Source organism: Manis pentadactyla, chromosome 15 (genome assembly GCF_030020395.1).
Source record: "Manis pentadactyla isolate mManPen7 chromosome 15, mManPen7.hap1, whole genome shotgun sequence".
Taxonomy (NCBI): Eukaryota; Metazoa; Chordata; class Mammalia; order Pholidota; family Manidae; genus Manis; species Manis pentadactyla.
In genome coordinates this window covers 14,888,102-14,914,251 of record NC_080033.1, presented here as the reverse complement: position 1 = coordinate 14,914,251, position 26,150 = coordinate 14,888,102, and the positions used below count along the sequence as shown (strand labels likewise).

Here is a 26,150-nt window from a genome sequence, read left to right as displayed (position 1 = left end):
TTTCCCATCTTTGGCTATGTCTTCAAGATGGTATCTAAGTCTTTTTTAACACATTCCCAGAATTCCCAGAAGTCTTTGATAATGTCCTACATTTCTGGTATGATGGGTTATTCCAAGATAATTTTGTACACTTCCCACTCTAGGCATGGAATCAGGTATATTGTCATGGCTCCCTGATTTTTCTATTTATTGGGAAGTGGTATTTTGAGCCCACAATTACAGTGCTTATTACTATTGGCATGGTCATTGTTTCTAGGCTGTAAAGTAACTAGAACTAATTCTTCTCTGAGTGGTTAAGCCACAGATATGATATATGATTAGGTCCATTTTTTAAATTTTGCTTTTGATGTTTAGATATAGCTTTTATTTTGTTTTGTAATTATGTAAGACATTTACATGATTGAAAAGTCAAGTACACACAAAAAAGTATATTAAACTGTATACAAAACAAATGTGCAAAACAAAGAGAAATCTTGTTTGTATTCTCTTTGTATCTCTACTGCTTTGGTACTCTGTACTCCTGTTAATAACTGTTTTAAGAACCTTATTTTTTGAGTTGTATTCCATTTTTAATGTTATCAAATATGTTTTTTATGTGTATATTCATGCCACCCCTCTTAGATAAATTGTGGTTTACTCTTAATGTTCTTTTTTCATCTGACTTCTTCAGCTCTTTCATCTTAAATAAATTTTAAGAGTGGCTTGACAAACTGAATGAAAAACCTTTTGGGAATTATGATTGGAATTATGTTAATTTTATGAATGATATTGAGAAAATTATCATCTTTACCATGTTGAATTTTCCTGTTTTTAAGTGTGGTATTTATTTAGGACCACTTTTATGAATTTCAGTAATTGAATAAATTTTCTTGATTAGGCTCTTAGCTTTTGTTTCAATTATTCCTAGTACCTTAGAGTTTTGTTGCTTTTGTAATTGTGAAAATACCACTCAGATCTCTTACCATGTTTAAATTACTTCTTTCCTGGCTAATCATTCCCTTGGCTGTAACCTTTGACTATCTCTCAGAGTTCCTGTAAAGTTGATTCTGATAGGTTTTGCCAGATTTTTCAGAGAAATTGACTGCTGAGTTCCCTACTCTTCCATTTATGCTGATGTCACTCCTATTCCTTTGCTTTTAACCTATCTTAGTGTTTATATTTAAGATGTGTTTCTTATAGACACATATATTTGGGTCTCTGTTTTTATCTATTCTGACAATCTCAGGGGTTTTTTGTTCTGTTTTTTTTTTTTTTTTTTACATTTAGAGAACATTTTATACAAAAAAAATCAAGTTTTATATTTACAACACCAGCAAAAGGTTCTTCATTAAACATGTTTAGAAGGAGAGGAAAGTTTACCTGAAATAAAAGAAACTATAATCCTGGGGTTCAATGGCTGTGCAATTAATTTTAAGTATAATTATATGAGTTCAATTTAACTGTCATGTTAAAAAAGACACCTTGAAAAAAAAAAGACATCTTGCATTCTGTGGATTTTCTAGTTTCAACTTTTAGCTTTAATATCTTCAGATCGCCAGGGAATTTGATTATACTGGGTATTTCATCCAAATGGGAACACACCTGTTTTGGTCTATTACTGTTTTTATGACTCCAGCAGTCCATGATTCAGCAAGTATATTCTGAAGTATACAGAGAAATATTGACTAGTTTAAGCCCCAGTGTTGTCCAAAGTGCACTGATATTTGAACCCTCTTTGGGAATGCCTTTCATGGAAGGCTTTCCAAGGTATGAAGCTCCAGTCCTGATGTTATTGAGGTCAGACTGGTGGTTTTGCTTGAGATTTTGTCATCACGATCTCTGTTTTTTATTTATTTATTTATTTTGGTATCATTAATATATAATTACATGAGCAACATTATGGTTACTAGACGCCCCCTATTATCAAGTCCCCACCACATAGCCCATTATAGTCACTGTCCATCAGCATAGTAAGATCTATAGAATCACTACTTATCTGTGTTGTACGGCCTTCCCCATGCCCACCCCCCACATGATCTGTTTTTTATAATTGGTGTGTTTAGACCATTCACACTTAATGTGATTATTTATATAGTTGGATTAATATTAACCATCATTGTAACTATTTTCTATTTGTTCTTGCTTTTTGTTTCTTATTTTCCCTTTTATGACGAATTTGCTTTTCATTGATCATTTTACTCCATTTTGTCTCCTCTTTATCATAACATTTATACTTTAAAAATGTATTGTTGTTCTATAGTTTATAATATGTATTTTTATACAGTATGTATTTACATACAGTATGTATGTAGTCTGAATTCACTTTCAAAAAATGCTATGCTGCTTCACATGCAGCACAGAGACTTTATAACAAAGTATTCCCAATTCCTCTTGTCCCTTTCATTCATTGCTGTCATTCATTTCATTTATCCATGTGTTATAATCACCTACTACATTATTACAATTATTGCTTTAAATAAATGTTTATCTTTAAGATCAATTAAGAATAAAGGAACCAGAAGATTTAATTTTACCTTCGTTATTCTTTCTCTTATGCACTTCTTTCTGTATGTAGATCCAAGTTTCTGACCTATATAATTTTTCTTCTGCCTAAAGAACTTTTAACATTTCTTTGCAAGGTAGATCTACCATGTGATGAATTCCCTCAGTTTTTGTTTATTTGAGAAAGTCTTTATTTCTCCTTCACTTTTGAAGGATAATTTCTGTAGACAACTCTAGGTTGGTGGGTTTTTAAAAATTTTAACACTTTATATATTTCATTCCATTCTCTTGCATGTATGGTTTCTGATGAGAATTCTGCTATAATTCTTATCCTGTTGCTTTATCACTATGTTGTTATTTTTCTCTGGTTTATTTGAAGATTTTTCTCTCTTTTATAACTTTCTTCAATTTGAGTATGATATGCGACATATGGTCTTTTTGAATTCATGCTGCTTGTTGTTCTCCAAGCATCCTAGATCTGTGATCTGATGTCTGTCATTAATTTGGAACATTCATGGCCATTGTTACTTAAAATATTTCTTTTTCTTTGCCCTCACTTTGTTCTCATTTTTGTATTTCAATTGTAACTTGATATTGTCCCATTGTTTGGATGTCCTCTTCTGTTTTTTTTATTCTTTCTTCTTTTTGCCATTTCAGTTTGGGAAGTTCCTATTGACCTATCTTCAGGTTCATTGATTGTTTCCTCAACTGTGTTGAGTTTGCTGATGAGCCTCTTGAAGGCATTCTTCATTTTTATTAATGTAATTTTGGTTGCAAGCATTCCTCTTGATTCTTTTTTAAAGTTTGTTTTTCTGCTTACATTACCCATTTATTTTCCTAACTTTTCCATTAGAGGCTTCAGTATATTAATTATAGTTATTTTAAACCCATTGCACAAAACTTTACTGCACCCTTTCATATATAGGTTATTGTGCTAGGCCTTGAAGGAGTTGTATAAATGATTCTTGCCGGAAGTGGTCCATAGTCCTAGGGAGTGAGACAAATCAACAGATACTGTTGGAGAGTGATAAATGCTGCAATTTGGGTAAGCTCCTAGGATATGGTAGTAAGTAAATCCAGATAGAGGAATATCCCAATCAAGGGATAAAGTAGTTCTTAATTTGACTTAAGGACAAGAAGCACTGGTCACGTGAAAGATGGGCAGATCGGCAATCAGGAGATGGGTTCTACATAGGGGGAATGGTATGCAGTGGGTTTTACAGGAGTGAAAACTGTGTTTTTAAAGAAAGCCACATAGTTATGTCCCCTCAACCCATGTGATTTAAACATGTATTGCCAAATAGGGTGGTATGACGGTGCCTGCCGTCGAAGTCGAACAGTCCGAAGGGGAGGCATGGAGATGAATATATGTACAACTCACTCTGAGAGGACGCCCCACGTTGGGCACCAGATGTAACGTGCCGCTCATCTTATTTGGGTGAAATGAGAGAACAAAAAACACAGACAACACAGACAAACAATGGCTGCAGCCCCGATGTGGCGCAGCACCTTTATTTTTATACTGCCTTTCTTGGACCTCAGCTAAGTGCTATACTCATCTTTCCCATCTCAGGGGGGGACAAGCCAGAGCACCTTGTTGATTTTCTTAGAAGCTGCCTGGTAAGCAGGGGTGGTGTTTTCACACATCCTCAAGGTCTCCCTATTTTCAGAGTGAGGAGTCTTGGCTCGTCTTCGAGGACAAGATATGTTTTTGTGGGCAGATAACTTCCAAGGACTGCACCAGTTGTTCTCAAGCTTGTGCTTTCCCATGCTGCATTCAGACATGGGGGAAGGTGCTTTCCCATTCTGCCTACAAACATGTGAGAAGACAAAGGCCATCCCCAACATTTCCCCCTTTTTTCTTTAATAAAACAACGAGCCCAACTCAGACTGGGTCAAGGTATGTGCCTGTCTTAGGTTGTATGGTTGAAGTAAGTCCTTACCAATCATGGGGCTATAGTCCTCTGTCAACCACTCCATGTCTTAGGTTGGTATTTACAATTCAACCATATCTTACCCATCATTGGCTACCATACTTGACTTTAGAACTTATGATTACAAGTGCAATTTCAAATAATGCAGGTCTCTTAAAGCTTGTTGGATGAGCTTCCACATGCTGTGAAGGACACAAAGCCCTAGTAACAGCAATAGAAGACATAAAATGCTTAGGGTTAAGAGAGGTGTGACAGCGTGCCAGAGACCATTCAGGGGTTCTTTGCACATGTCTTTTATCTGATTTAATATATCAGATGCAGTTTTGGCTTCAAATAAGATATGATTTAAATGGTTCTGGGGTGACCGGGGATATAACTCCCCCTTTTTTGTTTTTTTCCAATTGAGCTTTAAGGGTGCCATGGGCACGTTCCATAATGCCTTGGCCTTGTGGATTATATGGTATCACAGTTTTGTGTGAAATATGCATTACATGTCTGAGACCTAACATGGTGAAAGACAGACATAACTTGAATATATATATATATATAGTAGGTTTTAACAAACTACTAGTTAAATTGCGTACACACATTAACAGAATAGGAATACAGATACATAACAAAGGCAGACTTACAATTACTAGTTATATCTAATGAAATTAAGAAAACTAGTTAGATAGCTTAGGCATTTGTAAAAACTTATTGACAATATGATGGACATCATCTAATTGATTTTGGGTAGTTTGAGAAAAATCAGACAAATTGAAATAGCACATTCTTGGAAACTGTTCACATCCTACATGCTCTTTTAACAGCAGACAGTCCACAGCAGCGCGATTCTGAAGCACCGCAGCTCGCACTTCTCCCAGTTCTTGGTTGAGTTCAGATAATACAGAAGAAGTCAAATTTTTTGTTTTGCTATATGCACAGGCCAGCTTAGATATCTCCTCTAGCATTCCAACGACAAGTCCAGGAACTGGCAGGAGGAACGAAGCTGCAACTGCAACAGCCGCAGGATCTGAAAGTTTCAAGTTTTCATCACAATCAGGTGGCAGAGGTCAGCGAAGCCTCTTGCACCTATATCCAGATGTAGAGCAGGAAGAATGCATCCCACACCATAGTGTGAAGAAAGGGCTTGATATGTTTTGTTATTACACAAAAATACCCAACCATTTGGAAGTCTATATCCAGAAGACCATTTTACATTGATTGTAGAATTACAGTAAGAGGCTACATGAGTACAATCAATACACACACAGTCAGTGATTATAGCAGTGCTAACAGGGAAATTTAATTGGGCATCAGGAGTAAGCGTCTTAGGGGGAAGAGTGGTATTTCTGTAACATAAAACACTCAGTAATAAAGTTTAGCATTATTCCTTTTGACAGTGCTTTCCAGGTAAATATATATCAGGTAAATAAGCCAAATTAGTCAAATAATTTCCTTGATGAGGAGAAGAAATTCTACTGATATGTTCCAGGGGCCCTCTGGAAAATATCAGAGTTAACTAGAGGTAAAAACACTTTTTTAAATTTGGTCTTGGGAAGTTGTCAAAAGCTTTTAAGGCACTTACCTAAATAGAATTATAGTTATTAAATAACACTTATTATTTAACCAGAATGATAATAAGGAAGTTTAAAAGCAAATGCAGCAGGTTACATGGTAAACAACACTTAGCTTAGTCGTTTTAATATTAAGATCTCATTTTCTTAAATACTCAAACAATTCATTAAGACTTTAAGCATAAGAAACTGTTTTGATAAAACAATTAGAGAACCCTTTGCAATCTTTCAATATTAAGAGCAGACTAACAGTTAAAGAAAACTTTGTCTTTTTAACTGAAAACAAAATTCTAATTTTGCTGTGTACTTGATATCAAGACTCACTTTAATTTCACATAGCATGACTATATCAACTTTTCCACAAGCTTTCTACAACTTTCCTTTTACATTCAGTGTTCTCCCCCTTTAAATAAATAGCTGTACTTTAGAACAATTACCTTCTTTTACCCTCAACAAAACAAATTTCCATTCTTTATACTTTCTCTTATTAAAACATACATCTTTAACATACTAAAATATTTTCCTTATTATATTAAGTAGTTTTCATTAGAACTTAAAACCATTTGATACTTTAACTTTCAGAGAACACTGAAAAATAGGCCACTGTAAACTGTTACACTAGCATTTTTCAGATTGATACATTTATGAACATATTTCATCATTTTTGGAAATGTGCCTTACAGCACAGTTTTTCATTAAGTACAAAATATGTCTATATAACTTAGCAAAACTTTAAGAATTTTGGTTACCATAAAAATTCTCAGGCTGTTTGCAGATACATACACTGTTACACATTAATACAGTATTATTATTAAAAAGTTTATTTGCTACACTTGTTTGCTTATTTTTAGCAACTATGCTAAATTACTTACAAAACTTTTATTAAACATTAGACAAAGTCAAGCTTTTCTTTAAGCATCTTCTAGAAATATTTAACAGGTAACATCAACTTAAATGACTTAAAGTAAACTTTGGCAGCTGATAATTATAAGGACATGTCCATTTCAGTTAAGCTTAAGTTAGCATTAATGCATAATATTTTTATTAGATTTTCTGGAAGTTTTAGAATGCCCAATTTTTACAAGCGCTTGTTTTTAAATTAATTTTTATCAATACCATCTGGAGGTAGAAAATATTTTTTATTTACACACTTAGACACAAACATACAGACTGAGACATAATGACTACAGTTAGCAACACTTTTCATATAAAAACATATATACAGACAGACTGACATAAAGATTTGAGTTTCTAATATTCAATTGCCTTCTTCTTAGTTTATTTGATTAAATGTACTTGTTTTCAAGAATACACTCTAAGGGCAAGCAGTTTACATAACTGGGTTAAGGTTTAGACGGCTTCAGTCCAGGGGCTTTGCGCTGTGTGTCCGCAGCATATGCTTAAGTATCTGTGCAAATAGGACTAGGCTGTTTCCAGTCCCCATGATACTCTCAGAGGTTAAATGATTCACCACCCCTCACCTGTTTTGTGCACAGTTATCTCGCGGCGGCTCTCACGTTCTCCTCCATACTTCAGGTCCCTGTTTGGGCGCCACTTGACGGTGCCTGCCATGGAAGTCGAACAGTCCGAAGGGGAGGCATGGAGCTGAATAAATGTACAACTCATTCTGAGAGGACGCCCCACGTTGGGCACCAGATGTAACGTGCCGCTCATCTTCTTTGGGTGAAATGAGAGAACAAAAAACACAGACAACACAGACAGACAGACAATGGCTGCAACCCCGATGTGGCGCAGCACCTTTATTTTTATACTGCCTTTCTTGGACCTCAGCCAAGTGCTATACTCATCTTTCCCATCTCAGGGGGGGACAGGCCAGAGCACCTTGTTGATTTTCTTAGAAGCTGCCTGGTAAGCAGGAGCGGTGTTTTCACACATCCTCAAGCTCTCCCTATTTTCAGAGTGAGGAGTCTTGGCTCGTCTTCGAGGACAAGATATGTTTTTGTGGGCAGATAACTTCCAAGGACTGCATCAGTTGTTCTCAAGCTTGTGCTTTCCTGTGCTGCATTCAGACATGGGGGAAGGTGCTTTCCCATTCTGCCTACAAACATGTGAGAAGACAAAGGTCCCCAACAGTGGTAGAACCTGGAATCCAGGGAAACACAGAATAATGGAGAGGAGACTAGGGAAGAGTTGGGGTGGTGGTGAAAACAAAATATTCAGTTATGCACCATGGAGCCATATCCCCAGTGTGTAAGTTAGCTCAGGCTATCTAGAGAATTATTTTGAGAAATACAGCCAGGGCTAGGGCTCTCAATGATTTTTTTGTTTTTTGGCAAAATTTGGATTCAAGCAGGCAGAGAAGATCCTGCTGCCCAAATTATTATATGTGTATTTTAACTGTGCCAGAGCTCATTTTAGGAGGGAATATGCATAGTTCTGAAACTGAACAAATCAATATACCTTACAGTAAGTTCTTTGTGAAAGGAAAAAATATAATGTATGCTATGAATAGAGCATCTAGTCTTATAATTTGTTTCTAAAGTATTTCCCCAATTAGACTGCTTAACTTTGAATTCCTCTAGTATATTTTTTTCCTGACTGCAACATATCTAGTTTCCTTAGCCATAAGATATCATATTAACCTAACTTCAGGTGGGAGGTATTTTTGAACCCATGCCAAAATTAGCTGAGGGATTTTTGCTGTGTGCCTTCCCAGCATAGCACTTCTCAAAAGTTTATTGTAATGGAGGGACTTTGGGTTTCTGCTCAGGGACATACAGAGCTGGAACAAGCTTTGCTTGTACTCCTACAAGGAAAAAATTGGACAAACTACAAATTAACTTTCTTTAACCATTGGAGAACTGAGGTCACAGGACAACCAAGTAACCTGAACTCTGAAGAAAAACAGATACCTTCTAGGAGAAACAGAACTGGAACCTCTACCACCCTGGGGTGGATACAGCCAAATACCATACAAGCCAGTAAAAAGATAAAGCTAAACTTTTTAAGCAAATTTTTAAAGGTTGGATGTGGGCCAGCAAGAATGTAAACCAGTGAGGGAATTGCAAATTTGGGGACTTCAAAGCTCCTGTCTTAGTAAGTGATGAAAAAAGGAGGCAGAAAATAAATAAGGCCATAGAAGACCCAAAAACATTAATCAACCAACATTCAAGAGTTCATTGTCAATTTTTTTTGGTGTTCAGAAATTAATGACATTTATAGACAGTAGAATGTATGTCTTCCTCAAGTACACATGGACATTCACCGAGAAAGATCGTATTCAGGGCCATAATATAAACCAATAATTTCAAAACAATACTCATTTAAGTATGTTCTCAGACCATAGCAGAATAAAACTAGAAATCAAGAACAGAAAAATATCTGGAAAATCTTCAAATACTCGGAAATTCAACAGTACATGTAAAAATAGCTCACGGGACAAAGAGAACATCTCATAGGCATTAAAAAATACATTGAAAATGTAACATACCACAATGTGTGGGATGCAGCTAAGTCAGTACTTAGAAATTTATAGCACTAAATGTTTTAAGTAATTAGGAAAATAAACTCAAATCACTACTAACTTCCACTTTAAGAAACTAGAGAAAAAAGGCTATAAAAGATTAGAGCAGATTTCAATACAATTGAAAAACAAAAATAAATCAATGAACCAAAAACTAGTCCTCTGTAAAGATCAGTAAAATGTTAAGCCTCTAAATAAACTGACCATGAAAAAAAGAGACAAGATACAATATTAGGTTCGAAAGACGGATCATCACACTTACCCACAAATCCTGCAAGGATAAAGAAATACTATAAACAATTATGCCCATTATTTCTCCATCTTAGATGAATAGACACATTTTTTGAAAGACACAACCAAAATTCCCTTAAAATTCACTGAATAGTTGTTTATCTATTAATGGAATGAAATTTGTGGTTAACAACCTCTGACTCCAAAAGCAAAAGTAGCAAAATAAAAAATAAATGAGCAGAACTACATCAAACTAAAAAGCTGTACAGCAATGAAAATCATCAATAAAATGAAAAGACAACCTACTAAATGAAGGAAAATATTTGTAAATCATATATCTGATAATGGGTTAATATCCAAAATATATAAAGCATTCATATAACCAATAGGGAAAAACCAATTTAAAAATAGGCAGAAGATCTGAATGGACAGTTTCCCAAAGAAGGCATACATATGGCCAAGAGGCACATGAAAAATACTCTTACATCACTAATCAGTAAAATGCAAATCAAAACCGAAATGAGATATTGCTTCACAACTGTTAGAATGACTATTATCAAAAAGACAAGAAATAACAAGTGTTGGTGAGAATGGAAAAAGAGAACCCTTTTGCACTATTGGTGGGAATGTAAATTGGTGCAACCACTATGAAAAACAGTATGGAGGTTCCTCAACAAAGAAAAATAGAGTACTATATGACCCAACAAATCCACTTTTGGTATGTATTCAAGGAAAATGTGATCATTAACTTGAAAAGATACATGCATGCACCCCCCCCCCCCCATGTTCATTGCAGCATTGTTTACAATAGCTAAGATATGGAAACAACCTAAGTATCCATCAGTGGATGAATGGATAAAGGAAATGTGGGTATCTATACAGTGGTATATGATTCAACCATAAAAAATGAAATCCGAGGTTGCATAAGTGTATACAAATGTCAAAATTCATCAAGCTGTCCACCAAGATTTGAGCATTCTATAATTACCTTGATATAAAAAGATTTTTTAAAAATGAAATACTGCCTTTTGCAACAACATGGATGGACTTTGGGAGCATTATGCTAAATGAAATAACCCAGACAGAGAAAAACAAGTACCATATGATCTCACTTATATGTGGAGTCTAGAAAACCAAAAACCAACACCCTTCACCCATCCACCCCCTGGCCCCGGCAAAATACCAAGCTCATAGATAAGGAGAACAAATTGGTGATTACTAGAGGTGGAAGATGGTGGTGGAGTGAGCAAAATGGGTGAGGGAGTCAAAAGGTACAAACTTAGAATAAGTAAATCATGGGGATGTAATGTATGGTATGATGAACTGTAGTTAATACTGTACTGCATGTTTTATTAAAGTTGTGAAGAGTGGATCTTGTAAGTTTTCATCACACAAAAAATTTTTGTAACTATATAAGTTGACAGATGCTAACAATTTATTTTGGTGATTATTTTGCAATGTATCTAAATACTGAGTCATTATGGTGTATATCTGAAAAGTAATAAAATTTTTCAGTTACACTTCAGTTAAGAAAAAAACTAAAAACTGCACATCAAGATAATTTTACAGATGAAATAGAAAACATCTCAGGAGGAAATTATAACAATTCTATATAAACTCTTCCAGAAAACAGAAGAGGAGAAATATTTTCCAACTCATTTTATGAGGCTAGCCTTACCCTGATACCAAAACCACACAAAAACATTCCCAGAAAAGGAAACTATGGACCAATATTTTTCATGGATGTAGAAACAAAAATCCTTAACATTGAATTGAAAGATTGAATCTAACAATAACAAGGATAACATCCTGACAAGATGAGTTCATCTTGGGAATATAAGATGAATTTCAAATTTATTATTTGAAAACCAATTACTGTAATTTACCGTAATAAGAGTCTGAAGAAGAATCATATCAGCTCAATAGGTGTAGGGAAAAAATGCTTAAAATTCAACATTTATTCATGAAAAAATAATTCTTGGTAAACTGGTAATAGAAAGGAACATCCTTTAGAAAAGGTCCTCTAAAAAGAAAAAAATGAGCTTACACTGTAAACAGTGAGACTTTACCCGGAAGACTAGGAACAAGGCAAGGATGTCCTCTGTCACACCATTATTCACCATTGTGCAATAAAGCAAGAAAAAGACATAAAAGACATGCAAATTGGAAAGAAGAAATACAACTGTTTATATTGGTAGACAACATGACTTTCTAAGTTGAAAACCCTGAAGAATCTACAAAAAACTCCTGAAACTAATAAGTCAATTTAGCATGGTTGCAGGATGTATAATCAGTATACAAAGTCAATCATTTCTATATTCCATTAACAAGGAATAATTGGAATTTAATATACAATTAGAATGCTATTTTATAGCACCCCCAAAATAAAATACTTAAAAATTAACCTCACAAAATATATGCAGGCACTGTATACTGAGAATGAAGAAAACTGATTAAAAAATTAGATTGGATGAATACGTTTATGGATTGGAAACCTCATAGTTTCATTTCTCCTCAATTTGATCTGTAGATTAAATACAACCCCAGTAAAATTCTCAGCAATCTTTTTTGTAGATATCAGTGAGAATAAAGGTGGGACCAGAAATGGAATGCAGGATGTGACAAGTGTATTTAATGTACTACAAATGTACGAACCTCACTGACGGTGATGGGGAAGAAACCCTCTTTAAATGTGAGCCCCCTTCTCATTTGTAAGTCCTTAACCATATACAGAATCACTTGTATTAAACCAGTTTGCCAGTTTACATACCACTGCTACTAGAAATTCTATGATGAAACCCATCATGAGGTGCCTCAATGACGCCATTTCCCCAATCCCCACTTTTTATTTCTTGTCTATACTTGAAAAATCTGATGATTTAGGAAAAAAGAGTAGGAGGAGCCCTCATTGGTGTCAGCTATGTGGCTACTCAATGACTTCAGTAGACTTCAAGCAATTGCTTTTAATGCAGTAATTCTTTTCATCTCTCTCCAAGTAGACCCAGGCCCACTTTTAGAGCTGGACAGTTGGCTCTTCCCTGACAGCAGGATGTGCTCGTGTACAAACTTAGGCCTAAGGGTTGGCCTAAGGGTCTGCTGTGGGCAGGAGATATGTGCAGAAAATGAAATGGAAAGAAAACTACAAATAAGTTTTAGGAATCATCTGACATCTTGTTTCTGTAGCTGGACAGCTCTTAACCTCTTTTTAAAACCAGAAAACTAATTTTTCCATAACACTTATCCCCTATTAAAAAATATTCTTAACTCCTATTGGGCATTACTGTGCCACATGGTAACTCTAGATGCAAAGAATGCTTGGGAAAGTGAGTAACTGGCAAAGGGGAATAGGATTACCCTCATTGACCTCAATGGATCATGATTCATCCTTGGGGGAAGGCATGTTGCCATTGTGGTGAAATCAGGGTTTATTTTTCAAGGAATATGGTGAGGGCAATGGCTACTTTTAGGCAGTATCATCTGTTATATATGGCCTTTAGGAATATGCTGTTTCTCCACCCATAGTAAGGCATCAAGTTTTCTTTACAGAATTTTCAGTGCTGCTTCTAGTGAGCTACTGAGAGAGCATCTTATTCTGCTGTCTTCTTAAAGATTGATTATAAGGATTTTAAGAAAGTTGGGGATCTCAGGGTCATCCTGCTTATTAGTAGCAGAGAGACTAGGAGGCAAATCTCTGCTTCCAGGTTACTTTTCTTTCCCACTATAATTCATCTGGCCTGAAGTTTCCTTTAAAAGATCCTTTAGGAAAAAACTTCAAATGAGTGACAAAATATAAGCCAACCACCACACACACACACGCACACAAAATGCAGGATAGTAAAATAAATTAAAAAGTAAAAATAAATAAAAAGCAAAGTAAAAGGGTGAAATATTTCTTCAAATTAATACGGAGAAAGAGGCTGGGCATGGGGGTGGGGGAGGAAATCTATTCCTCACACATTATACTATCGTCTAAATCTATTGCAACTGTGTTTTGATTAAATTTGCATTTTGATGGAAATATTTATGTATTTTGTTTTACAAAATTAAATAGTGCTACAATACTTGAAATAATTCTAATGAGAAAAACTATACCCTGTTCCCAGAGAGAACCACTTTCAACTCTAAGTGTGACTTCTCATATTTACTCCAGTTTTACAAATTACATGTTTATTCTACTATTATTTACTTTTCAGATTTAGGGCATTTTCTGCTATGGAAAATAAGGCTTTAAAACTCTTGTACCACCAATATATCTGATACATATCACTCACACAAACTTCTTACTCCTTCCTTGAAATGTAATTATATCACCATTTTGGTTAAATTCATATTTAGTTGGTACTTAAATATATCTTTTCTTTTTTGAAGAAGAAGAAGATTATGTTTACTAGGCTCCCCCCTTTACCAAGTCCCCCCCACAAACCCCATTACAGTAACTGTCCATCAGCATAGTAACATGCTGTAGAATCACTACTTGTCTTCTCTGTGTTGCACAGCCCTCCCTGTGCCCCCCCCCCACATTGTACATGCTAATAGTAATGCCCCCTTTCTTTTTCCCCACCCTTATCCCTCCCTTCCCACCCATCCTCCCCAGTCCCTTTCCCTTCGGTAACTGTTAGTCCATTCTTGTGTTCTGTGAGTCTGCTGCTGTTTTGTTCCTTCAGTTTTTCTTTGTTCTTATACTCCACATATGAGTGAACTCATTTGGTACTTGTCTGTCTCTGCCTGGCTTATTTCAGTGATCATAATACCCTCTAGCTCCATCCATGTTGTTGCATGGTAGGATTTGTTTTCTTCTTATGGCTGAATAATATTCCATTGTGTATATGTACCACATCTTCTTTATCCATTCATCTACTGATGCACATTTAGGTTGCTTCCATTTCTTGGCTATTGTAAATAGTGCTGCAGTAAACATAGGGGTGCATCTGTCTTTTTCAAACTGGGCTGCTGCATTCTTAGGGTAAATTCCTAGAAGTGGAATTCCTGGGTCAAATGGTATTTCTATTTTGAGCTTTTTGAGGAACCTCCATATTGCTTTCCACAATGATTGAACTAATTTACATTCCCACCAGCAGTGTAGGAGGGTTCCCCTTTTTCCACAACCTTGCCAACATTTGTTGTTGTTTGTCTTTTGGATGGTGGCCATCCTTACTGGTATGAGGTGATATCTCATAGTGGTTTTAATTTGCATTTCTCTGATGACAAGCGATGTGGAACATCTTTTCATGTGTCTGTTGGCCATCTGAATTTCTTCTTTGGAGAACTGTCTGTTCAGCATCTCTGCCCATTTTTTAATTGGATTATTTGCTTTTTGTTTGTTGAGGTGCATGAGCTCTTTATATATTTTGGATGTCAACCCTTTATCGAATTTGTCATTTCTGAATATATTCTCCCATACTGTAGGGTATCTTTTTGTTCTATTGATGGTGGCCTTTGCTGTACAGAAGCTTTTCAGCTTGATATAGTCCCACTTGTTCATTTTTGCTGTTGTTTCCCTTGCCCGGGGAGATATGTTCATGAAGAAGTTGCTCATGTAAATATATCTTTTTAAATGTCTCAATACACTAAAATACCTTAGGTATTTTGTGGTTTCATAATTTTCTTGGTTATGTGTTTTCATGAGGCTATATATCTTCCTGCTCCATGTGAACTATTCTCTGATACAGAGCTATTGATAAATTAATGGGGCATCTACATATGCATACATATTCCTATCCTTCTTATGCCTAAACCCCACATGATACCAGTCATCTTTATACTTATCAACACCTATCTGTGGTATGAATATTCTTGGCCTTTCTGATGCATCTAAATCATTTTGCTTAAGGGTGACCTTTAATCTGCCTTGTGGATGCAGGTTCTGAAACCACAAAGAAAGCCTGGTTTAATGGCTTTTATTCTCTTTTCCAGCTCTGCCTTCTCAGGCCCTGGCCATTCCCAGAAAGAAGAAATGAGTGAATCCCAGGTAAATTTGAAATAGTGTATTTGTTCTCCGCTTTAATCTGCAGTGCATTTTAAGGGGATTGCAGTAATCCATATGGTAAATTGGAAAATCCTGTAGAGATGAAATACATTCAGAGGAAATAGAGATGGAAGATCAGAAATAGGGACAAATTACAATGTTTAAACCAATGGAAGACTATACAAAAAAGTAGCAGATTTCTGATACTCACATGAATAAATCTCACATGTAATGAAAGAAGCCCAAAACAAGAGTACTTCCTATATGGTTCTATTTCTATGAAGTTTGAAAATGGAAAACTAACCTTTTATGATTGAAATCAGAATAGTCATTACCCCTGTGGGGCATTTACTGGGAAGGGACCTGAGGGAATCTTCTGGAGTACTGAAAACATCCTATATTTTGACCTGAGTGGTGGGCACACAAATATATAAATGTATAAAAATGTATCAGGTTGTACACTTAAGATTGGTGCACATTATTCTATGCATGTTGTACCACATTAGAAAAGGAAGCTAGATTATCTGAAGCTATATATGGGGTGTGTGTCTTTCAAATGACTCTACATAATTATCTTTTTCAATGGTCATTTGTTATAGATTGGACCACGATCTAAAGTAATAATTTCTGGTTAATGATTATAATTTTAGTCCACCAGAATGTCAGAGGAGAGTGTATTTTATTTGATTTACTATAAAATGCCTCGTATACATAATTTTTGTGAATATTTGTGGTTTTAATGAATTGAATACAGGGTTCCTTATTGCTTCTCTATTTTACTCTTAAAATAAGCAATGTCTGCCTCCTCTTCAAGGATAACTCCTTTTCCTCAGAACTTCATCCTTTTCTTCACATTTCGTTGGGAGTGTTTCTTTTATATTTATCCTGACTATTAGCTATGTGACGTACCTCATTTTACTGCCTTTTCACCCTCAGTTCAAAACTTTGCTATATTGAGATATAACTTCTTTTGACCATGTTTCCATATCCAGCAGTTTCTCTATTTTTTTCCTCAAACTCAGTTACTTTCAAAGTGAACACCCTTGTGTAACCAGTGTAAACAATAGATGAAGAAAGAGAACATTGCCCTAACACCCATTAAGTTCTTCTATACTTTCTAAGTCATTACCTCCACCTCAGGGGAAACACTGTTCAACTTCTATCACCATAGATCATACTTAAAATTATCTTTAAGTTTACATAATCTATGTCTCACTTCTTTTACATAATATTATGTTTGTTAGATTCATGTTGAATTGTTGCATGTAGTTGTAGTTAATCTCATTGCTGTATATTATTCAATAAGGTGAATAAACCACAGTTTCATTTTTCCATTTTATTACTGATTTGTAGTTAGGTAATTTTTATTTTGGGACAAATAGTGTTGCTGTGAACTTTCTCACAGATGTCTTTTTTTCCACATATATACACATTCCTTTGTAAATCTGCTAAGTGTAAATTGCTGAGGATAAGCCATGCACAAGGTCACCTTTTATTGATACTGCCAAAGTTTTCCAAAGTGGTCATCCAATACTACACTTTAAAAAAGAGAAAATTCTATGTGTTAATACCAGGTAAGATAAAATTTAAGACAGTAAACTTTAAATTAACTAACAAAAAGAATGCTTTAAAATGATGATGAGTACAATAGATAAATGGTTAGGACTACTTTTGAATCAAATAAACTACAGCATCATTTACTATAAGGAACATTAAAAAATAAGAAGATACGTATCAGTATAAAACTTTCATTGATCTGTCTTAGCTCATAACAGGTAAAGTACACAAAATGAATGTAGCTATCAAGAATAATTTGATAGACTAAATGATTAATATAGCTTATAGCCTGGATAAAGTATATGTCCTTGTAACTATAGAATAACATAAAAATTGACCATATATAGGCCTAAATAAAAATCAACAAATTTCAAAAATAGAAACTATACATGTGGTAGTTCTACAATGCAATTAAATATGAAATTAATGCTGAAGTTTTCAAAAAAACCCTTCTAAAAATAGAACATTTTATTTTTTTAAATTGAAGTATAGTTGATATACAACATACATGGAAGATTTTAAACTAACATATGCAATTCAGTTCAAGAAGGACATAAAAATTTCTCTTGCAGAGCATCTAAAAAGTAAAGCAATGCACGGAAGAAAATCTATAGGATGAAAAATAATGTTAATAAACAAGAGAATGAGTGAGTGAATAAAATATATAGCTCTAGGAATTAGAAACAGTGAAAGCATAAAAAAAGTAATTGGTAGAAATAACAAGTATTGGAGAGAATGTGGAGAAAAGGAACCCTCCTACACTGTTGGTTGGGGTGTAAAGTGGTGCAGCCACTATGGAAAGCAGTATGGAGGTTCTTCACAACACTAAAAACAGAAATACCATATGGCCAGTATCCACTTCTAGGAATTTACCTGAAGAAAATTAAATCTCTGATTCAAAAAGATATACATGTGATAGTTTTTTGCCACATTATTTACAATTCCCAAGATATAGAAGTAACTAGTGTCCATCAATAGATGAATGGATAAAGAAGATGTCATACATACATACATTGGAATATTATTCAGTTATATAAAAGAAAGAAATCCTGCCATTTGCAAAAGCATGGATGGACCTAGAGGGTATTATTCTAAGGGGAATAAGCCAGGTGGAAAAAAACAAATACTACGTGATTTTGCTTGTTTGTGGAATCTAAGAACAGAACAAAACAAAATGGGACAAAATAGCCTTAGACTCCCAGACATGAGAAGCTACTGATGGATTATCATGGAGAGGAAGCTGGGTTGGGTGGGTGGAGAAAGGGAGGGGGATAAAAGGGCACAAAAGTCTTCATCATAATATAAGTTGGTCATGGGATGGTAGTACAGGGTAGAGAATGTAGCCAGTGATTCTGTTGACATCTTCCTGTGTTGATGGGTAATAACTGCATTAGTTGGGGTTTGATAGATAGTAACTGCACTAGATGGGCTGAAGATTTAATAATGTGTATAATTGTTGAACCACTGTGTTATATACTTGAAACCAATATAAAATTGTATATCAACTATATTTCAGTTAAAAAAAAAATTGGTAAGAATAAAATTCAAGTCAGTGAGTTAGAAAAACAAAAAACAGTAGCACTAATAAAGAGCTGCTGCTTCCTCCGTCCCTCTCATGTCATTTCCTTTCTTTCTTTCTTGTTTTAAAATTTAGGAAGAGAGAGGAAGTAGAATAAACAGCCACATACCTAATACCCAGAATTAGCATATTTTAATATTTTTGCCTCAGTATTTTTTTCAATAAAATTAGAAAATTACAGAGACCCTGTGCCCAGAGGCAATCACTCTCATGAATGTTACGTATTAGAGTCCATGGTTTTATATTTTTAGCATAGAGATTTGTGTGTATAGACATTCTACAATATTGCTCTCTGTTTTAGATTTTTAAATAGCTGGGAACATAATGGGCTTACAGTTCTGCAACTCACCTTTTTTCACTCCACATTATGTCTTCAAGACCTGTTCATGTTCATATATGTATTACTGACTTTATGTCCTTTTCCCTTTTTTGTTTTTCCTTGTGTCAATTCTATTCCTTCTTACTTACCATATCTTTAATATAATAAATCTTAATATCTGATAATGCAAATGAATCCTCCATCTTTGTTCTTCAAAATTGCCTTGGCTACTTGTGGCTATTTATATTTCCTTATACATTTTACAATTAGTCCATTGCCACAATTAAAACTGCTGGGATTTTGATTTTGAATTATGTTTACCAAAATATCATCTGCAAGTAGTCAGTTTTCTTCATTTTGCATCCTCATGCTCCCTTTTTTGCTTGCCTTATTTCAATTGCTAAACTTTCAGTACAATATTGAATAGCTGTGGTGGCAGTCATCTTTGTCACATCCTCATTCTCAGCAGTATACTTTCAATGATTCACAAGGAAGTACGATATTGTAAGTTTCTTTGTAAATATTCTTCTAGATAAAGGAAATTTCCTTTGATTTCTAGTCTGCTAAGAGTTTATTATGAATTGGCATTAAATTTTGTTCAAATACTTTTCTTGTATATATGATCTCAAAACAACTTTCTACTTTTTTCTATATTTTTGGTAAAGTATAGTGATCAGTATTTGAATGTTAAACTAACTCTATAACCCTGTAGCCATTTGGTACTTTTCTTTGCCTGGAAAGTTAATACAGTAATTTAATTTATAGGTTAAATGATCGACACCAGAACTTTCTTGAAAGCAGAATTTTGTAGGTTGACTTACAGTGTTAGAAAGTCAGGTGGAGCCAAGATATAAGTGCCTTGCAAGCCTGTTTTACTTAGCAGAGTTCCTACAGCACCTACCACAAGTGCTCAGCGAATGCTGTTTTGGACAAGATCCAGAACTACGAAGACGAATTTTGCGCAAGGCCAGTACTGTTTTATTAAAGTAAATTTTGTGCTTATAAATTATTTAGAGAATTTGAGCATTGTCTGAAAGTCATTTACCTCCTCATATCTATACCTTTTTGTCCCTTAACTTTATCCAGTGATTTCATATGTATAAAGGCTATGAAAATACTCATAGTATGCTGAGATGTGCATTAAAAAGTTTATTTTTTATTTTTTAAATTTGTTCTGATGTCCCTTATGAGTTTTGATTAATAGAATTTTTAAGAAGCTAGTTTTATGCATTCTTGTTCAAAACTTAGTCCAGTCAGTAAATTGTTTCTTTGAATAATTGTTCGGTCTTTCAGATTCCCATCTATGCCCTTGTTATCTATTAAGGCAGTGTCTGAGATACAGCAGAATATCTTCATAGTGTGGAAGGAAGGGGGTTCTCCCGTGATTCTCCATGGATGTGTGCTGGCTGGTATCTGCTGATTCTGGTTTAGCTGATTTCTTTTTGCGGGCATTCTGTAGCTGATGAATTTGTGGTATTTTTCTCTGCTCAGTCATGGTCCAAAGGCTATTCCTTTAAACTGGGCTCCTTCACATCTTGCTGCCTCTGTAGACCTCTCTCAGTTTCTGTCATGACTTCCAAAGATTTCCTGGGTTCCATATGCCTTCTGGAAGGGTCCTATTGATGCCGGGGTTCTTGTTCACAAAGCCAAAGAATGAGCTTCACAAACAGTCAAGGTAGGAGAGCAAGGTACAGGCTTTTATTTAGAGATAAAGTTAAAGGACAGAGCTCCCGGCTCACGCCAGGAGGGGTCAAGAGAGTCCGTAGTGGTGCGTTGTCTAGGGGGTTTTATAAGCAGTTGAGAATTTTTCAAGAACATGAAGAAACCTAGGGGTGGGGACTTGTTAAATGGTTCCTGAATATTAAAAATTAACTGTAAGGAATTTCCTGCCTTGATTTCTCTCTGGGACACCAGCGCCTTGGTCTGGGAGCATATCAAAAGGCTGCCTGCCCAGCCCCCAAGGTGGGCCGAGGTATTGTCTACTTGCTAAAGAATCTTGCCTCTTGAGCTTCCTGGGTGTTAAAATGCAATCTTATCTTCAAGATGGAATTCTTCCTACCCTTTACTATGCCGTTTATAGCTGGAACTGCATGCTAAGTTAGTTGTTCAGTTTGCAGAATCATCTTGTCAGATCTGGAGGAGGAAAGACAGCACAAGGCCTGGGCCTTTTAGTATGCTAAAGTGAATCTTACACATGGTTACAAATGATTAGCATAATAAAACATGTGCTACCCTTCTTTATCTGGGGAACATTAACTGATCTCACTGAAGAATGATTCTAGAGCTCAACGTTTAACATAGAGTTTTAGCAGGGGGGAGTTTCCTTGCATGTAGTTACATTGCTCTGACTGCAGATATCCTACCCTGCCCCCTCTGGAGGCCCACACCCTACTCTGACTACATCTATGGTCCCTGTCTCACTATCTACTCCCTACTCAGGATGTATGCTACATGGGAACCAGTCTACTTAAAGTCCTTCTCCAAACTTGACCATGACACATTGCCCTCTTAACTCATCACTCTGTCTCATTCCATGTTAATGTGCTGGAGTACAGGGATTTCTGAGCACATCTTTTTTTTTTTCAAAGAACAGATAAGCATTTTACTTTTCTATTCCTGACACTCAAATTCATATGAGGTGAAGATAACAGAACATAATCAAAATAACATACAAACACAATTTAAGAACATTTAACCATCTATTGTAGCAATTCTTCATAAAATACATAAAGGTAAACAAACATCTTTATATAAATTATGCTTAATAGTCTGAATACACTGTGAAACAATTGTTGAACTTCACACTAAGATGCTAGTGCAAGCAATGGAGTACAAAAGTACAAACAAGGTGAGTGATGAAAAAACCTTATCACCACCTTACCACTTCAACAGACTCTGCATTCAGCCAAACACTGGAGGCCTTGCTGTAGAAAACACTCTGATCAGTTTTAAAATTTCTTGACTACATTCACCTTGAGTGCTCTGGCCTCAGTACAGCAGCTGACCATGAGTTCAGGTTAGGAGCAGCACCAGGGGATACAGAAACCCACGTGACGGTGGCCATTCGGATGTGAATCTTTACACTTGATGATGAGAACAATTCCAAAGACAACTTATGTGTCAAAAACTGTAGAACTGTCATTCTCACTTTACCCCAAAATATTTAAAACTAAAATTGAATCTACCCTTCCCTCTGCCTCATCTCAAACACATGCTGAAGAAAAATTTATCCACTCCAGTGTAGCTTTCCCAAAAATAATTCTGCATGAAATCATTCAAAAGCCTTTTCCATTTCTGCTCCAAATTCTATTTGGGGTAGGGGGGTGGTAATCCTGAAGCAAAATTTACTTTGGTGTTAGGATGGAGGAAGGAAAAACAAGGACATGCAAACAGAACAGAGAGATGTCATAGGGGGAGAACAGACCAGACCCCAAGGTCCGTGCCTTATATGGAAAGGGGACAGCTCTTCCTGAATTCCATCGTTCTGATGTGCCAACTAAGACCCGGATGTCAGTCTCCTCCCTCTTGGAAGGAAAAAAAGTTCTAGTTGCCTATTATGTCACCTTTAGCCAATCATACCTCTCCACACCCCCTAGGATAGCTTGCCCACTCCTCCCCCTCCTAATCCCTTATAAGCCCCCCACCTCCCTGACCAGGTGTGACTTCCCCAGCCTGTAATACCCAGACTGCAGAACATCACCCAGGAGTTGCACTCAAATAAGCCACCTGACCCTTTGTTGCCTCTCTTCGCCTGCTTATTTCGGCTAAAATTTATCTTACAGTAAGTGTGTTCACTTTACTTTGATTACTTTGGGTGCTATTTAAAAGTGTGGTCAAAGCCCTGAATGGTCAGTCTTTGATAATACATTAGCTATTTAATGTTCTAAATTATGAGGACACAAATTCACTGGTTCTGAACTACATCTTCAATAGACTCTGTAGATCCCTTCATACTTGAGGATCTTTTCATCCAGGTGTGGTGAGGGATGTTGCGGAGGTGGGGAGGGGGAGTTGGGGGATGGTTGCAGGGTTCAGGAGTGGAAACATGTTTTTAACAAAATCCCAATCACTTTAAGCAGAGGCTCAGTCCCATATTCCAGGAGTTTGTTCTATTATTTCTTTTCTTTTTTGGTTTAAAGAGCACTAATATGCATTTCAAAAAGAAGCACAATGATAGAAATGACCAGAAGTATCAAAATGTAGCTCTGACTATTCAGACCTCAATAGAAAATACCTCACTTTCTGAACTCTTATATTTATAGCAAGAAAATTAAAGGTGTATGTAAAAGCTTTAATTCCCTATTGATTTTGCATTAAGGAATGTATATTTGCTAATGAGACAGGGACTGTGAGTGTAGTCAGAGTAGGGTGAAGGCCTCTAGAAAAAGACCCCTACCAAAACTCCATATTAAACAATTAAACAAAGACAGAGTCACATTAACTCTCTAAAGTAAAATATCAAACTAGGAATATAAACATTCTTCAGTGAAAATTAGTTAAAACTAAAAAGCCAAGAATAACTTAGCCTAGAATGTTTGAACATCTACCAGATAAGAAAATGCCTCAGCATAGCCCATGTCTTGTTTGTATCAATTAAATAAAGCTATTGTAAAATTTACTTTAGCCTACTAAAAAACCCAGTTTATCTTTAACTTTACCCAGATGCTGCTTTTCCTCCTCCAGCCCTAATCAAGTCAATAACTCAGCTCACCTTGAAAGCAAAACAAGCAGCCTTGACTGATATTCTCCCAATCCAAAAAACTGTTACTCTGAGAAAAGATCAAAGCAGTAAATCTCTTAGTTAACTCTGCAAAATAGTCTGGAAAACTGATAAGAAACTTATTGTCTCTTTAAAGATAAACATTTAGAGACCATCTGGTGGGTCTGCATCCCTAGCTCTTTGTCTCTCAACTGCCTATAAATCCCCTAGACAACGTACCACTACTGGCTCTCTTGTCCCCTCCTGGCATGAGCCAGGATCTCTGTCTGTCCTCTCACTGTATCTCTCAATAAAAGTCTCCCTGGCTCCCCTGCCTTGATTGTTTGCTAAGTTCATTCTTCGGCTCCGCAAACAATAACCCTGGCATCATTTTTGGGGACTCATCCGGGATAACTTCAAAGTTGAGTGTCAGCATCCAAGCCTGCCTTTTCTTTCACGGTCCTTATAGAAGCAAGCCGTATATGTCACACATTGGGTGCTCGTCAGCCACTTAAATGGGACTAGCCCGGCTGTCAATCTCAAAGTCTAGAGCGACAGGTTCCCCTGCATCTCCCTCAGTAGATCCCCCATCTCCCTTGGGAGCCAGGAATGTCAGCTGAGTGGAGGCCAGGATTCCCTTTGAGAGGCATCTCCTCGGATGCAAGGGACTGAGGAAGGCCATCAGCACCTGCGAGAGTCTAGGCTGAGGCTACACTTCAGTGGCTCCTCAAAGGCCCGCGTGTCTAGAATCAGACCCTGACAGCCCAACTGGGTATCCATAAAGAGTGTCTCCCTTTCTGTCTCTCTGACTTCCAGCCTGCTTCTTCAGGCCGCCCTGGCCTCTGACTGAGGCAGGGGCATTCCTAACTCTCTCCTAACTTCATCAATCTCCCAGAACTGATGCTCACCACTGCAAGGTAGGAGATCCACGCTTCACTCTTATTCCTGACTTAATACTGCACTTTTAAAATCTCATCAATATGTGCCTGGTCACCCGTTAGCCTTTTAAAAGATGATTCGCGTCCGCTACCAGTCTTAAGTCTCGGGTGAAAGGTTTCCCGGTGTCTGCCGCTCCTTCATCCCCCACCTCCAGATGGACAGGGAGTGTCGGGGTGGTTGAGCCAATTCCCTACTTTCCTATCCTTATCTGAAGACTCCGAGGGCTGACCGGACTAGTAGACAGTGGTCCTTGGATCCCAACTCTGGCTGATCAATCTGATGGCGCTGAGTGAATCTCCAGCTAGGCTGCTGCCTATGTGAGAGTCACAGATGACCCCTGACCTCTTGTCTCACAGGTCAGATTTCTTACAGTGACTAGCAGGATAATTCCCAGGCAGTGGCAGAAACTGGTGTTTAAGAGTAGAGATTCCCCCCGCCCCCATAAATGTCCGTGGCAGCCCCTGAATTTTATCTCTGGCCTTGGAAAAAGTTCCCCTGCTCTACTTTCTCCTGTGTAATGTAAATGAAGTCTTGTAAAGTAATCAAGCTGAAACCTGAGACCAACATGTAAATGGCTCTATTCTATTGATCTCCTTTCCTTAGAGGCAGTCATCCTGGGGCTAGGCATTTCCTTTTCTGCAGCCCCAAGAAGTGAAACAGGCTTGTGACTTGGATCGGGGCTCTGGCAGCAAGAGGTCACACAGTCCCTGTACTTATTGGACTGACAGGGGGCTCTCAAGGAATGACTAAAGCGTGTGCAGAGAAAACTAGGAAAACTCCCAAAAGGCATAAAGTAAGAGCACACTGGTAAGGTCCCACTAAATCCAGAGCTCCGAGGTGACTCTTGCTTAGTGGGAAGGCAAGAGGGGAATCAAGGCAAGGTACAGGTCACACTGGTAAGGAGTGGTTATTTCCAGTAGGCCTGGCAGAGTAGGTGATTGACCACTGTCACTTAAGTTCCAAGGCGAGAGGACTCCCTCACAGAGAAAGGCCAATCAAGTGTCGCCCACCTGTCTTTCTCTCTCTTCTGGATGGGAGCTTCCTCTTCAAAGTTAAAGCCAGACATGCCTCTGGCATGCATTCTGAAGAACTGGGAGAAATTTGATCCCCAGACCCTGAAAAAGAAGTGCCTTATCTTCTGCACACAAGCCTGGCCTTAATACAAACTCTCTGATAGAGAGACTTGGCCCCTGAGAGAAGTATGCGATAGAATAAGGTTATGCAGCTAAATATATTTGGCCACAAGGAAAATAGTCAAAAGTCCCATGAACTACTACAATATGGAACTAGTTCTCTAAAATATTTTTTAATGAAAATCTATTCTACTTATTGAGTTTATCATTATCCTCAAAAATTAGGTTCTTCAACTAGACTCCCTAAGATGGAAGAATTTATCTTTTACA

General features: G+C 36.6%; 1 protein-coding gene and 1 long non-coding RNA gene across 8 annotated transcripts in view; one reads left to right on the top strand and one right to left on the bottom strand.

Moving 5' to 3' along the window:
• The window catches only part of LOC118912515 (zinc finger protein 569), a 73,604-nt gene that overhangs the window by 23,418 nt on the left and 24,036 nt on the right, over positions 1-26,150 (top strand). For 6 of the 7 annotated variants that reach the window (XM_036885694.2, XM_036885692.2, XM_036885700.2 and 3 more), the window contains one exon: positions 15,603-15,657. The exons of the other annotated variant lie outside the window; for it this stretch is intronic. In XM_036885694.2, the coding sequence (XP_036741589.2) occupies positions 15,603-15,657 (55 nt within the window). The remainder of the gene's footprint in view (positions 1-15,602; positions 15,658-26,150) is intronic. 7 annotated transcript variants of the gene reach the window in all.
• LOC130681143 (uncharacterized) lies at positions 21,682-22,925 on the bottom strand. The gene is made up of 2 exons (XR_008994192.1): positions 22,890-22,925; positions 21,682-22,456 (listed from the first exon to the last, which is right to left on the bottom strand). It is a non-coding gene; the product is annotated as an uncharacterized LOC130681143 (long non-coding RNA).